The sequence below is a fragment of the Capsella rubella genome, unplaced genomic scaffold, assembly GCF_000375325.1.
Source record: "Capsella rubella cultivar Monte Gargano unplaced genomic scaffold, Caprub1_0 scaffold_1, whole genome shotgun sequence".
Lineage (NCBI taxonomy): Eukaryota > Viridiplantae > Streptophyta > Magnoliopsida > Brassicales > Brassicaceae > Capsella > Capsella rubella.
In genome coordinates this window covers 10,597,783-10,613,105 of record NW_006238923.1, presented here as the reverse complement: position 1 = coordinate 10,613,105, position 15,323 = coordinate 10,597,783, and the positions used below count along the sequence as shown (strand labels likewise).

Below are 15,323 nucleotides of genomic sequence, written 5' to 3'. Positions count from 1 at the left end.
GAAGATAGACTTCATTTTCTTCAAGACACCAACAGTAGTATTTGTTATTTCAACAAACTACAAATATTTCGGAAAATTAAAAAAACCCTTACGTATTACAAACCCAATCGAAATGTAACTATATATACATTCACATAATGTATTGAATTTACTGATGGTGGTGTATTGAACTTAGATATTTTAGGAAACGAAAATATCAATATCACATAACAAAACATATTTTAGAAAACACTGGGAAAGAAAAAAAACAGAAAAAGAATTCAATAAAGACAACAAAAATGGGGTCCACACAAACATGGCATGAATCCGTGATAGAGCGCCACGTACGTTGTTTTGGTGGCTTTTTATCAAATATATTAAAACGACATCGTACGAGGTGAACCGGCCTGTCTAACGTAAACCAAACCCCATTGTAAATGCGCTGTCTCCTCTTCTCCTTCCTTTGTATCGTTGTCGGTTACAACTTTTTGAACTCAATAATAATATCTCCACCATTTTCATGTTATTTTATTTTATTTTGATTTGGGAAAATATCGTATTGGTTGTATATTTTATCTTTTGGTAAATCATTATTTTTGTTCAGTTTAGTTACCAACTTAATAATTCAAACCAAACCATACACACGAAAAGTATATAAAACATTCCGTGTACGAGATTCTTTTACAAATTATTAACAAACAAAAAAAGAAGATTATTTTACAAACTCATTTAAGACAATCTTAAACAGAAATTACTGTTTATCAAATAATAATTGTCTGTATACTCTTTTACAAATCAAATGATCAAAAGCTCTTTTACAAAATCAATTTTTGTTGCCTTGCCTAGTGTGATTAGTGGTGATGATTGATATTTTAATTTACCCACCTGTTCTAACATGCTCGATCGATCATCAACTCTCTCACATTGATCAAGTTGTTTCTTGGCATCGCTTTTTATTTTGATTTCACTCTTTCTTTGTCACACAAACCTTTTGTGTATTGAATTGGATATAATCTAAAGTATTTATGAGAAAGTAATAGGGTTAATGTGTGTTTGACTTCATTACATTTAATTTATACAAGTTTGCTATTGCATTTTTATCAAGCAAAGCGACCCAACGCCTCCATGCAACGTACGTTGACTCTCTTCCCTTATTCTCCATACAAGTTGATACATTCCCTTTTCTCTAATTTTATTTTAGTTATACTAGTGTATAAATTAAGATTTTTTCTATTTCTTCACGTCTCCTTAATTAGTCCTTTTTGGGTGGCTTGAGATTCATACGACGCAATTTATACCCTTTATATCCCCTTCACATTCAAATATTATAGTACTATTATCTTTTGACTTTTATAAATTAGGCTTGTCGACTTAATTACGCTACTGAATGTTTCAAAAGCTTAACGTAAATGTATACGAATGTTTGAAGGTATAAAGTCATATTTGTTTGGATCAAAGCAGCAGAAGCTTAGATTTTTAGAAAAAGACTTTTAAACGTTAAACATTATGGTTTCTATACGTAGTAGTTAGTAATCACACTATATTACCCTTCTCCCTAACCATTTTCTAACTTTTAAGATATCAGATCATCACAGCCTCTGCTTTTTAGCTTTAGATTCGTGTTAATTAACTTACAAAACTTTTGTTCTTCTTCTTCATAAACTCTTTACAAGAACTCAATAGATTCCCCAAAATTGAATCCGTAGACTGGCTTCTCGATCCCACGCGTCTGTTCACATCGTCCATCAACCTCAAAACTGAATCTTTCTCAAACCGGGACAAGACCCTAGACCATGCTGAAGTTGAAAATGCCCGTAACTCGGTCTCCTCGATTTTTCCATCAAGATCAGCAAGAGACGATATAGCCGACATATAATCGCCTTTCTCGAGTTGCCTGATGAATCTTTCTTTGATTAGAGGCGATGGCGGAATCCTTCTACTTCGTCTCATGTGCTCCCATGTCGCTTCCATCACTTCCTCCTGATCACAAACACACACACGCTGAGACATTGTTCATACAAGATGATCACATAAGATGTCAAATCAAAACGTTTCCATTTGCTTTTTTTTTTTACCTTTCCTGCTCTGCTCGCTTCAAGTACTATTCTGAGATGGCGTTTTGAATTGAAATGGTATCCGTGCCGCAACATCTCCCGGTACGCATAACCGAAATCATCCCACTTTTCTTGTTCAGCACTCGCGTCTAGCATCGTGTTGAATGTGTATGTGTCTGGCAATACTCTTGATTCGAAATCCGAGCTGCTTTTAATATGACTTCCATCTTCTGACATCTTCTTGAAAAGTTCCCTCGCTTCTTCAAACAACCCGCCTTGTAGATAACCTTTTAGCATTATGTTGCAAGTGACTAGGTTTGGACTACAGACCGTCTTCATGTGATCAAAGATGTAAGCTGCATTCTTGATGTTTCCCGAGTCGAGACATGCTTGGATCAGGCCAGTGTAAGTCACCACGAGAGGTTTACTTGCAACTCTACATATCTTCGTAAGCTGACATTGGATGGTATGATCAGGATCAGCATTTTTTGTTGTTGTCAAATTCTCTATAAGCTTAAGGACTACTGGATTTACAAAGGTTTACCATATTGAGCCCTTCACTACACCTCCCTGCGCTACATAGACAGCGAGCAAGGTCGTAGTAAAGGGCAGCTGATCCAACAATTCCACGGCTTTCCATATCCTCAACCGTATGTATGGCCTCATCGCTTTTACCTTCTTTCCATAGAGTATTGACAAGAACTGATCACATGTACAAATGGTCACTCTTCAGCGAGGAATTCAAATACTAATAATGTAAAGGAAAAGAACAAAGAGTTCACAAAATACCTCTATATGCTAGAGCATTAGGGATAGAAGATTTCTGCATCTTCCTGAAGAATTCATGAACTAAATTGTACTTCTCACATGCTAACATAACCTGCTTAGACGCATACACAAATCCATTACTCAATAAAGTTGATATGCAACATTAATTGTTATGAGAAGACGAGATATTTCACCTCCATGACGAGGCCATATGTTACAGGAGAAGGTTTTTGCCCTCGTTGCTTCAACTGTTGCAATACCCAGAATGCTCCTTCCCATTGCTTTCGTTGAACACATGCATTGAGCACCTGTGGTTAGATGTCCAGCATTTACATCAGTCAAGTGACTTTATGTTTCCAAGAATAAATTATTCATAAGAATGAGATAACTATAAATTACTGACCGCATTGTAAACAACAACATCTGGTTCAAGCCGAGGATCCCACTTTTGAAGTGTTGTTGGCTTGAACTCCTTTTTAGGTGGAGATCGCATTGTATCAATCACATGGAAGAGTTCCTTGATATGCCCCGCTTGTCCAAGTGTGACTGCAATTGAACGGTATGCTACCATATCCGGATATGATGAAATCTGTAACTGGCAAAAAGAAGCAAAAAGAATAACTCAGATTATATCAAAAGTGACAAGAACACATAGAAGCATGAAGCAAGGCACAAGGGTTTTACCAGCATAGCGTGGAATACATTGAGAGCTTCCACAGGCCTCCTTGATTTACCAAGAACGTTTAGTGCAGTTGTATAGATGATTCTGGATCCACAATGGTAATTTTTTTGTCAGCATTACGTTTTTGAAAAGAGATTCTGGACTTTTACATGTGAAATTAAAGGGCTCCCAATGCAATATATCTTTAGCTCACTTTTAGAATAGTCATTAAGAAATTTACCTTAGCTTGTTTGATTTGTAACGGTCTTGCCTTTGAAGCCACTCTATGACTTGAAGAACTCGTCTCCAGTTTCCTAGTTTCCCTAGATAGTGGATCAGTCTCATTACAGTGTAATCCGTATATCTGATTTTTGCACTCCGGATCGCCTTGGAAAACAGCCACTCAGGCATATTGATGTCTGCACCATTCAACCTACCGAAATAAACTTCCTTAACATAAAATTTAGCTGAATATGATAATAATTGCATAAGAAATGGACTAATTTCACCCCCTAATTTTACGTAAACTAGCACATAACCAAATCAAAATTCACTATTTACCTCCTAAGTTTTTTCTACTATGTAATCTAAGAACTTGAACCAGATCAAAATCACAGCATAAACACATACACTTTTGCTAACTTCTCGATCCTGTCTTCCATTTCGACTCGTGAAGTAGCTGGCTTGTCCACTATGTCACTGGATTCATCGGAAAACCTAAAGGCAGGACTTTCCATGGCAAACAAGCTATCATCATCATCATCATTTTTCGTAGCACCAATTCTCCCGGTTCTACTCAATTTGCTACTTCTCAATTCGTGCCTCTTGTTGGCTAATCTCTCAATTCGCCTTTCTTCAGCAAGGAGATCCAATCCATCTACTTTCGAACTTCTCTCAATCCCTCTTGATATATCATGAAAGGGCTGATACCTCACCATCTCCTGCTTTGGATTCTGTCTCCTGAAACTCTCATCTTCTGACACAGTTACTAAAGAGTCACCACTCTTAGTCCATCTTGCATCTTTGGCTAGTCTCTGAACTCTCCTATCTTCAACAACAAGATCTAATTCACCAACTTTTGAACCTCTCTCAATCCCTCTCGATGTATCAGCGGAACGGTGATACTCCTGCTTAGAGTACCTTCTCCTGAAACTCTCATCTTGTTGCGCAGCCACTGGAAATTCACCACTCTTACTCCATCTTGTATCTTTGGCTATTCTATGCACTCTCCTTTCTTCAACAACAGAATTAAACTCACCAACTTTGGAACCTCTCTCAATCCCTCTTGATGTATCAGAGGAGCGGTGATACTCCTGCTTAGTGTACCTTCTCCTTAAACTCTCATCGTCTTGCGCAGCCTCTGATGATTCACCACTCTTAGTCCACCTACCATCTTTGGCTATTCTCTGAACTCTCTTTTCTGCAACAACAAGATCCAATTCACCAACTTTAGAACCACTCTCAATTCCTCTCGATGTACCAGAGGGACGGTGATACTCCTGCTTCGAGTACCTTCCCCTGAAGCTCCCATCTTTTGGCACAGTCACGGAAGCTTCACCACTCTTACTCCACTTCACATCTTTGATTACTCTATGAATTCCACTTTCTTCATTCATGTTGACACCTCTCTCATTACGTTTAGCACTCACCATCTCCTGCCTTGAGTATCTCCTCCTAAAACTCTCATCTTTTAGCTCACCACTCTTAATCCTCACATCTTTAACTTCCGAATTAACACTACCACCATTCCCACCTCCACCACCATCATCCTCAATTTTCAATCTGTCCAATTTCTTCTTCTTCCTCGCTGTTTTTACTGATTCCATAACTTGCAGGTACTGATCAAAACTGGGTTTGAATTCAAAACTCTTATCACCAGGCTTCTGCAAACCTACCTCCTTCGTGTTCAAATTCAAACAGAACATTACCTTTGACTTCGATTTCTTCGAATTCAGACGAACGACTCGTCGGCAATTATAGTACGGCTGAGGAAACATCGGTTTCAAGAAAAAATTCCGACTTTCATCTAAAAACGAAGCCTTTACGAAGGCATTCGTCGAAACCATCACCGCCATTTTTGTAATCTTCACTATAAAGCTCTACTGATTTTTCCCATAACTCAAAGTTCGAAATTATCAGAGGCAAGCAATCGTGTCGTTGAATTGAACCCTATCGGCTATCGTCAATGTCCGACGTGGCTGGACAAACGAAACTACGTGACGTTTCAATATAAAAAAAACTGACGTGGTGTAGTTTTAATTTATAAGGAAACGGGATGTTGTCTCTTGACGCAGTCCAACTATTACTGGGATTAACTTTGCTGAATATATGTTCTATGTAACTATGTTCTAATTTTTGAAAGTTTCATACTTTATTTATGTCCAGCGCTTATTTCATGTTTATTTGATTCTATGTTTCATCTATATACACCTTTCTCTAGCTTAACCATTTTTGTGATTCCATTACAAGAATCCAATGCTAGTAAACGAAAGCAATTATACCATAAAAGTAGTGATATTTTTAGTGTTGGTATGAGTTGAAACCAACACAGAAGAAGATGGTGAAGTTGTGGTGATTATACAATCCATTATGTTCTTGCTAAAGAAAAGGGTCTTTAACGGTTAAAAACAAATGATGTAAAGCGAGTCTAATGAGTCATGACTCGTGTTAATCAAAAGGTTAAAGGTTTAAGTTGGACCTACGTCTTTTGATGTGGTCATAATCATTGATTTATAGCTTTTTTCCCCCATCTCATGTATTCCTAGCATAAAGCACCATCTTGTGGTCGTAGATGTTTTTGTTCTTCATATGCTGCGAGGGAATGATTCTATTGGCCTTAACCAGTGTGATCGGTTGTAGTGTTTTGGGTGAAAATGGTCAAAGAAGAGTCACGGAAGCTTATTAAGGAGAGAACAAAAGCGACTACTCATAGAATCTTACCGTTGGAAAATACAATAAAACGTCACCTAAAAGATAAAAGAGACAAAATAAAGAATTTAAAGTACCAAAAGACTCAAAAAAAACTTTTAGTATACGAACACTTTCACTTGTTTTAACCATTTTGTATAACATCAAAACATCAACATTTTGATTAATGTACAACACACCAATGAGTGTGGTTTTGGAATTTGTTTTTTCCTCCTACTTATGTGTGCCAATAAATTAACTTCTATTATAATATTATCATATAAAAACACTTAAGAATGATGAATAATGAATGAGCCAAAAATGAAATAAAAGACAACAAAGATGATCATTTTTTTTATATAGATTAGTATAGTAAGGCAGGGGCTACACAGATGCATTATAAAGCATAAACACACTTGGAAACAATAGGAAATTACAAGTGAGAAGAAGTTAAAAGTCTTCCACCGATCTTTTCAGTTGCATTAATAAAACATTCAGAACCCGAGAACGCTTTTTTCTTCTTTCTTTCCTGCCAAAAGTATTACTCTGAGACCATTCTACTCTAAAACCCTCTTCTTAATTCTCTCTCTTCTTCCTTCTCTGCTTCTTCTGAGATACGCTTCTCTACTCCCATGGAGCTTTAATGGGTCTCTGCAGTTTCCACTCTTTTCCACTTTTCTTCTGAGAATTTCAGCTCAAGAGTCATGGATGAGTCTTCTCTTGTGCGTTTTGCGTTTCTGCTCTGTTTGGTTTCGTCCGCTGTGTTCTGTATTAATGACTCTGACCATAACGCTACCGCTTCGTCTGGTGTTTACATTGTCACTCTCAAGGACCGTCCATCTGTTCATTTCTCCGGCAGTGAAACTGGTGGCTTCAAACACAACCTTACCGCTTCTTCATCTCAAATTTACAGAACAATGTATGTAGAAAAATGTTACCTTTCTCTTTCTTATCTTTCTCTCTTCAAAGTTTCTATCTTTCTCTAGGGTTTGATTTCGTCTCTCAGAATTTCGTGGAATCGCTGTTGATTTGCGGCGGGAGGCTTTGGTCTTTTTCTCAATCTTTGTAGTCCGACATATGTTGAAAATTCGTCAATTTTGGGTCCCAGATTACTTGTCTCTTGTGTCTTTGGTCTTTTCCTGAAAGCCTCAACGGATATAAAGGCATGCCTGTTGAGTTTGTGCTCCAAGTTGAAACCTTTATACTGTTAGACGAAGCTTATACATTAGTGTCTGATTGATGATCCTTGTCTCTTTTACTTATAGGAACCGAAGCGCTTCTATTATTAGAGTTCATGATTCATTGCTGAGAAAAGTATTGAGAAAAGAGAATTATCAAAAGCTGTACAGCTACCACTATCTCATTAATGGGTTTTCGGCAGTTCTTACCCGAAAGCAGGTACTCACATTTGTCTAAGAATCAAATTATGAATGTCCAAATTTTAGAGTTTGTTTATTGTTTTGAGCTCATGAGTCTGAAATCTGGTTTCTGGTTTAGGCTGATAGACTTGCGGCTAGAGAAGAAGTGGAGAATGTAGTTGTGGATTTTCCAGTTGAGAAAGCAACTACTCATACACCGCAGTTCTTAGGTTTGCCGCGTGGAGCTTGGCTCCGTGATGGAGGCTCTGAGTATGCAGGAGAAGGAGTTGTTATAGGGTTTGTTGATACTGGAATTGATCCCACTCATCCTAGTTTCAGCGACAAAATCGCGGGGCATACATATTCGGTGCCTCCTCGGTTCAAAGGTGTCTGTGAAGTTACCATTGGTTTCCCGCCCGGTTCTTGCAATAGGAAACTCATTGGAGCACGCCATTTCGCTGAGTCTGCTCTCAGTAGAGGTGTCTTGAATTCGTCTCAAGATGATGCTTCCCCATTTGATGGTGAAGGGCATGGCACGTAAGTGTATATAACCCACTCAAATGCTGATTAACTAATTAGCTACCAAATAGTTAAGGCTGATATTAGTTGATTTGTTCAGGCACACAGCTTCTGTTGCAGCTGGGAATCACGGGATCCCGGTGGTAGTTGCGGGTCATCACCTTGGAAATGCTAGCGGGATGGCCCCTCGTGCTCAGTAAGTCAATACCATAGAGTGATGTTCACTTTGGAAACAATATATAGATAAATTAAAAGTCTTCTTGTTTCTTGTTAGTATTGCTATTTACAAGGCATTGTATAAGAGGTTTGGAGGTTTTGCAGCAGATATCATTGCAGCCATAGATCAGGTAAAAAAGTGTTACCTTTGAAACTGGAACTGTGATGAAACAGTTTTTCTTATGTTTGACAATGGTTATGGATGTGTTCTTTTGCAGGCGGCTCAAGATGGAGTTGACATAATAAACCTATCAATCACACCAAATAGACGTCCTCCTGGTATTGCTACATTCTTCAACCCAATCGATATGGCATTGCTTTCAGCTGTGAAAGCCGGGATCTTTGTAGTGCAAGCAGCTGGAAACACAGGACCAGCTCCTAAGACCATGTCTTCCTTCAGTCCATGGATCTTCACAGTAGGAGCTACATCTCATGATAGAGTATATAGTAACTCGATAATCCTAGGAAATAATCTCACTATTCCTGGAGTTGGACTCGCATGTAAGTCCATCTTTGTTTATAGCTTTGCTTCTTCTTTCTTGATTTCCTCCTCGAACTGACCTTACCGTTTCTCATTTTTTACTAGCTGGTACAAGAACAATGCACAAACTTATTTTAGCTGCACATGCACTTGGAAATGGTACAACTGTTATGGATGCTATATATGTTGGGGAATGCCAAGATTCAAGTAGTTTCGATCAGAAGCTGGTGCAGGGAAAAATTCTTGTCTGCAGTTATACTGTTCGATTCATTTTAGGTGTCTCAACTATCAAACAAGCCTTACTAACAGCTAAGAACTTAACAGCAGCAGGCCTTGTCTTCTATATAGATCCTTCCGCTACCGGTTTTCAGATGACTTCAACTCCGATGGATATCCCGGGAATTCTAATCTCCTCTCCTCAAGATTCTCAGGTATAATCAAAATCTTAAACTGCAAAGTATTCTAGTTCACTCTGAACAGGAATGTAACTTAGCTCTTAGTTTACATGTACACACTAACAGGAATGTAATTAGCTCTTCCTATGGTTTACAATGCAGGCTTTACTCCGGTACTACAATTCTTCTCTGTTGAGGGAAAATGGTTCAGGCAAAATTGTTGGATCTGCGTCGGCTGCGAGAATAGTTGGTGGAATGAAGCCTACCTATGGCATTACAGCTCCTAAGGTCATGTATTTCTCTGCTAGGGGACCTGACCCAGAAGATGATTCTTTTGTTGATGCTGATATAATGAAACCCAACTTAGTAGCTCCAGGAAACGCGATATGGGGAGCTTGGAGTCCGCTTGGCATTGGTACAACAGATTTTCAAGGTACACATATCCTCATTTCTCCTTATAAGACTTCCCATTCTGTGTTTCTATTAGTCTTTTTGAGCTCTTAAATTGGTGGTATCTAGGGGAGCGTTTCGCGATGGAATCGGGGACAAGCATGTCTGCTCCACATGTAACAGGTATTGCGGCGCTCATCAAGCAGAAGTTCCCACATTTCACTCCTGCAGCCATTGCATCCGCACTTTCAACAACAGCTTCTCTATCAGACAGAAAGGGTGGGCATATAATGGCACAACGCACTGTCTTAAACCCCGACATCAGTCAGTCCCCTGCAACACCTTTTGATATGGGTAGTGGATTCGTCAATGCAACTGCAGCTCTTGACCCTGGTTTGATTTTCGACATAGGTAAATATGGTTTCTTGAACCCACAATGCTTTGTTTTTTAAACCTTGAGCATATGAAATAGGAGAAACGCTCACTTAAAAACAACTTTTTGAACAAACTCAGTTCAATTAATAAGAGATCAACTACTGATATGAAGTATTACTGCAAATGTAGGTTACAATGAATACATGAAGTTTCTCTGTGGCATCAATGGATCATCTCCTGTTGTTCTGAATTACACCAGTGAAAGCTGCTCGGCGTACAACTCCTCCCTTGCAGCCTCTGACTTGAACCTACCCTCGGTCACAATAGCTAAGCTAGTTGGTACTCGAACCGTCCTAAGATGGGTCACTAATATTGCAACCACGGCTACAAACGAGACATATACAGTCGGTTGGATGGCTCCGGACTCAGTCTCAGTTAAGGTCTCACCTGCCAAGTTTACAATCCGAAACGGGCAGACACTGGTCTTGAGTCTTGTCCTCCGAGCGATGAAGAATGTTTCGGTGGCAAGTTTTGGGAGAATTGGGCTGTTTGGAGATAGAGGTCACATTGTTAACATTCCGGTGGCAGTCATCTACAAGATTGCTGTCTGAAAAATAGGTTGTGATATGCAGAGTTTTTTTTAGTGTGATGATGAAACAAACTTGAAAGGGTTGATTAAATTCGTTTCCTTTGTCTTTTTTGGGGGTTAGTTAATGTATGTTTTTGTGCTAAAAAGCGTTAGAGAGATTCGTAGTTTGTAAATGTGTTTGGAATGATGAAGTTGGTTGAATTAATCTCACTAATCCAATCTTTTGATTCTTGTTTCTGTGTATTTTATATTGAATTAGTCTCCTTCTTGAATCCAAAGCTTTGTATCCCCATAGTGGTTAATTACCCAAACGCAACGAAACAAAAAAAATAAAGTACAAGGTACAATATATAATCAAGGGGTAGTTTCGTCATTAGCTTTAAATATATAAACAAGAGTTAAAATTTATTTTGAGGGTTTCGTGGATCCATCGAACCCCTCTGTTGTTGTTCTTCTTCTGCCATAGCCAACACAGAGAAGAAGAAGGCGTTGGAGAATCATACAAAGCTTAAACCTTTCGCGTTTTACCTGTCCTAATTCACGGGTTCGGATAAATTTCTGAAACTTTGGTGAAATTTGCTATCTTCTGGTACCTAAGCTGCGTAGCCAAGTGAAGCAGAGCAAGTACAATTTTTCATCGTAGTGAGGTCGCTAACCTTTGTTTCTAGTGGAATTTAGTTTTGATTTGAAAAACAAATTGTTTGGGCTTATACATAATCTACTGTTAATTATTTTTTTCTTTCTTTTTATTGAATTTTTTTCACTAATTCGTCATCCCCATTTGAAAAAGCTCTTTACTTTTCTACTCTCTGCATTTTGATGGATTGTTTTGTATTTAAGTAGGTGAGATTAAGGAGACTCTTGGCCAAATTTTGACGTAGCAGTTCCTGTTGCAATGGACAACACTGAGGATAGTGACACCGAATCGGTGTATGTCGTTAGAAAAGCGCTTGCATCTGTCCAAAATGTAAGTGTTGCACAAGATGTTGCATATGTGTGTGTGTTATCTTTTGTAATGGTCGTGTTCTTTAAAAGTGTTTTCTTTTATCTAATCCAGGGGGATACCGACCATTATACTCAGCTTATTGGAATGATGTACCCTAAATATTCTGATATCGATGCAGTGGCACAGCTTGAGGTGTGTCTTTTTCCTCCCTCATTTGGCAATTCAATTCTTGTTTTGATTTTTTTGTTGCTAAAATATCTTCATTTTCATTCTTATTGCAGACACTCTTGAAAATTCTATCATGTTCTGTTGCTTTCATAGATGTTGTTCACCATCGAGATCTTCTTTCTAATGTAAGTTCTTTTTGTATGAGCTTATAGTGTATCCCTATATACTTTTTTGATACAGGCCCTTGTCCCCATCCTCTGAATTTAATCCCATTAATTGTGATTAGATTTTCACGATGAGCCTGTGGAATCACAGACCTAATGTCATGGATGCATTGGTGGACCTAATCATATCACTGGTATACAGCTTAGCAACTACCCTTCATGTCAATGAATATATAAGCTAGTTGAAGAGATTAACATTTAGTGCTTTTGTTGTTTCCCATCATTAGGCTGCTACTAGTGGAAAATATCTGGACCTTTGTTTGAATATGCTCATAAGTAATTTTATTCCACCTCCTTCTGTGACGCCCAGAAAGAATCAGGAAGTTCTTCCGCGGGTGCATGCAGCCCTTCACAAGATTTCTTATCTAATTCCTCTTGCTCCCTCAAAATTAGTGCCCATACTTGCGCAGAGAATGCCTAAAATTCACATCAAGGGCCAGGACTCTGTAAGTTTTTTTTTGGGTTAAAATTTACACTGTAATAGTGAGCTTCTATTGGCGGTTAACAAATTGTGAACTATCTTATTTTCTTGTAGCTGATAGTGACATTGACATATGTGGATAACCTGTTGAAGTTGGAGAACAGTCCAATCGGAAAAGTTGTTGGCAGCATGATTCTTATGGTGGTCATGGAGAGGATGCGAGATTTGGATGTAAGTAGATGTAAATTGTTTATACAAATGTAGCCTCTACGGTAAGTGAATGATATGCTGGAGATCTTTGTAGTTGGAAATTGAATGGGATGATATTCTCCAAGAGGACTCTAACAGAGGCATGTTTGATATGGAACTTGAAGATGCAGTTGAAAGCACTATGAATGAAGGAGACGAGGTAAGGGTTAGTGTAATTTTTGCTATCTATGCAGAGTCCATAAACATAACTCTATTTAGTAATGATCGGAAGTTGCTAGATTACAAGATGCCATTTTCTTTTACTAAATGTTGGACATGACGTTTGGTGTCTTGGTGAAGCTATCATTCATAAATTTGAAACCTTTTTACAGTTTCCTGTGGGGGCTCTATATCAATATACGTCAGATGGAAATGTAGTCTCTGAGCTGTTGGACAGATTGATGGTCCTATCTTTTAAGCATCTAAAATCCTGTAAAAACTCTGGTCGTTTGGATGAGGTATGGCACCAAATGGTACTTCATCAACATATTTTTCCTTTCTTTTGTGTTAGATTCATTAATATTTTGGTGGTCCTGTTTGAATTCCTCTTTGAAATAGGTATTTGAAATCCTCTTTGAGTCGTTTGAGAACTACGTTCTGAACACGTACAAATCAAAATTTTCCCAGGTAGGCATCAAAGAATCACCTTACATACTATAAACTTCTTCATTGTAGGCTTCTAGTACTCTAGTTCATTCTCGGAATTAGACTGACTTTACTTTCATCCGCAGTTTCTGATGTTCTACGCGTGCTCACTAGATCCTGAAAATTGTGGTGTGAAATTTGCCAGCAAGCTGTTGGAGATATATCTCTCCAGCAATAAACCTCGACTTACTAGGCGAGTTTCATCTTATTCTACGTGGTAAAGATTTCTCTGCATGATATTAAGCTAATACTGTTCTAACCAGCACTTGTATATGCTTTTGTTTCCTCCCTGTACTTTCAACAGGATGAGTGCAGTGGCTTATCTAGCTAGCTACTTGTCTCGTGGAAAGTTTTTGCCTCCTTCTTTTGTGGCTAGCATGTTGAAAAGGTACAGATAGACCATTAAAAATGGACATGTAATTGTTTGATCTGATTCAAGTTTCACTTTTTGCTGAAATTTTAGATTGGTGGACGAGTGTGCGGAATATTGCAGAACATGCAACGATGATATGAAGCCAAAAGCACATCAGGTGTTCTATTCTGGATGTCAGGTATAGTCTAAGTTTAAGACCAGCTTATGGCTTTTTATTCCATAAGAACTCTTCTGTGAAAATCATTGACGTCTCTAGTGACTAATCCTTGTTAACCTTCTTACCCTTACCAGAAGCTTATCGGCATTTAGGATTATATGCTATTATGTCATGTATCACTTAAAGTTGTTACTTTTCTGTGGATGTAGGCAATCTTGTATGTCCTATGTTTCCATATGAGATCCATCCTCGACATTCCTCGCTTTCAGTCGCAACTTACATCATTGGAGTCAATTTTATCTCACAAACTAAACCCATTGATGGTGACTCTCTTATGATTTTCTTATCATCATAGCTCAACTGTTATTTTCAGTGGTCTTAATTAGAAGTATCAAATGCATTGAGCTTGCACCATTTGTTTTGCGTGAACAGGTGTGCCTTCCGTCTGTAGTTTCCGAGTTCCTTAAACAATCGAAAGCTGGTGGCCTGTTTGTTGTCTCAGAAGCCTTCATTTTCGATGACCTACAGGAGTCTGAGCTGTCTCGTGCTTTTGGTGGTTTTGAAAGGCTTGACACATTCTTCCCGTTTGACCCATGCTTGTTGAAAATGTCTAACAGGTTACTATCTTTACTCCTGTTATATATATTTTTTTCTCTAGTACGCACAAATCAAATAGAGAATCTCATATAAGTTTCTCACTGGATTTACCCGACTTGGGAATATTTGGATGCAAATTCTCCTGCATATATCGGATGACATTGGAAATTATGTTTAATATGATAAAATGTCGGATGAATCACAGTGTATAGCTTTACTCTCTTTCTCACACGTTTTCTTGTCAATTCTTGAAGGTATATCTCCCATAACTTCAACTCCTGGACTTATAATGACGAGGAGCTTTGTGCTGAGGTCATAGTGAATACTGATGCAGAGAGTGAGGAGAACAGTGACGATGACGTTGAAGTTGATAACGAGATGTCTCTAACTCCTAAACACTGTTTCATGCGAGAAACAAAGAGGCTCTTGAAGATGCCTTCAAGAATCAGACCATCCACTAGTCCTCCTGAATCCTTCAGAATCTTCTAATGGAGAGAGGGAATGCAGTTTTGCTAATTAGGTTTCTTATTACAGTCTCTTATGCTTAGTATGTAAAGTCTAAAAAAAATAAAAAAAAGTGAGATGTTGGGGATGATTATGATTAATAAATTTTCTGCGAGTTTGTAGCAAATTTCTGAAGAACATATCTATGAAGTAGAATTTTGCCAGTTGGTTTAATTAATCTTTAACGTACAGTTAAGTGACTTTAATTACTCGGTTTGGGGTTCAATTTGGTTTACTTTGTCCACGGTTAGTTACAGTAGCTTTTTTAAAATGTCACGCAATGGTTCGAGTTAAACCAGTAAATGTCTCTCCGATTTAGACCGGTCCGTGAACCAGGTGACCCAATC

At 38.2% G+C, this 15,323-nt stretch overlaps 3 protein-coding genes across 7 annotated transcripts; 2 read left to right on the top strand and 1 right to left on the bottom strand.

The window, feature by feature from the left end:
• Positions 1–1,467: 1,467 nt before the first annotated feature.
• On the bottom strand, positions 1,468–5,576 carry LOC17900759 (pentatricopeptide repeat-containing protein At1g30610, chloroplastic). Of its 2 annotated transcripts, none has more exons than XM_023790264.1 (9): positions 4,093–5,576; positions 3,704–3,895; positions 3,486–3,567; positions 3,205–3,390; positions 2,996–3,109; positions 2,823–2,913; positions 2,578–2,735; positions 2,055–2,486; positions 1,468–1,959 (listed from the first exon to the last, which is right to left on the bottom strand). In XM_023790264.1, exons 1-9 carry the CDS (start codon positions 5,535–5,537, stop codon positions 1,606–1,608), a joined length of 3,054 nt encoding a protein of 1,017 aa, XP_023646032.1. In that variant the 5' UTR covers positions 5,538–5,576; the 3' UTR covers positions 1,468–1,605. The 2 variants fall into 2 exon arrangements, with proteins under 2 accessions (XP_023646032.1, XP_006303892.1); XM_006303830.2 differs by having other exon boundaries at positions 3,205–3,396; positions 4,093–5,575.
• A 1,291-nt stretch (positions 5,577–6,867) lies between these two features.
• LOC17898716 (subtilisin-like protease SBT2.1) lies at positions 6,868–10,924 on the top strand. The gene is made up of 10 exons (XM_006306711.2): positions 6,868–7,288; positions 7,635–7,767; positions 7,867–8,264; positions 8,347–8,442; positions 8,521–8,593; positions 8,681–8,963; positions 9,049–9,374; positions 9,501–9,771; positions 9,858–10,139; positions 10,293–10,924. Exons 1-10 carry the CDS (start codon positions 7,074–7,076, stop codon positions 10,712–10,714), a joined length of 2,499 nt encoding a protein of 832 aa, XP_006306773.1. The 5' UTR covers positions 6,868–7,073; the 3' UTR covers positions 10,715–10,924.
• Positions 10,925–11,129: 205 nt separating this feature from the next.
• LOC17899620 (RNA polymerase I-specific transcription initiation factor rrn3) lies at positions 11,130–15,154 on the top strand. 4 transcript variants are annotated; one of them, XM_023789705.1, is made up of 16 exons: positions 11,130–11,331; positions 11,536–11,659; positions 11,750–11,830; positions 11,920–11,991; positions 12,093–12,164; positions 12,258–12,476; positions 12,566–12,682; positions 12,756–12,860; positions 13,033–13,158; positions 13,259–13,327; positions 13,432–13,538; positions 13,650–13,733; positions 13,809–13,896; positions 14,085–14,198; positions 14,308–14,492; positions 14,727–15,154. In XM_023789705.1, the coding sequence occupies exons 2-16, from the start codon at positions 11,588–11,590 to the stop codon at positions 14,959–14,961; spliced, it is 1,746 nt and encodes a 581-aa protein (XP_023645473.1). In that variant the 5' UTR covers positions 11,130–11,331; positions 11,536–11,587; the 3' UTR covers positions 14,962–15,154. The 4 variants fall into 4 exon arrangements, with proteins under 4 accessions (XP_023645473.1, XP_023645472.1, XP_006307098.1 ...); XM_023789704.1 differs by having other exon boundaries at positions 11,130–11,334; XM_006307036.2 differs by having other exon boundaries at positions 11,130–11,339.
• Positions 15,155–15,323: the final 169 nt, after the last annotated feature.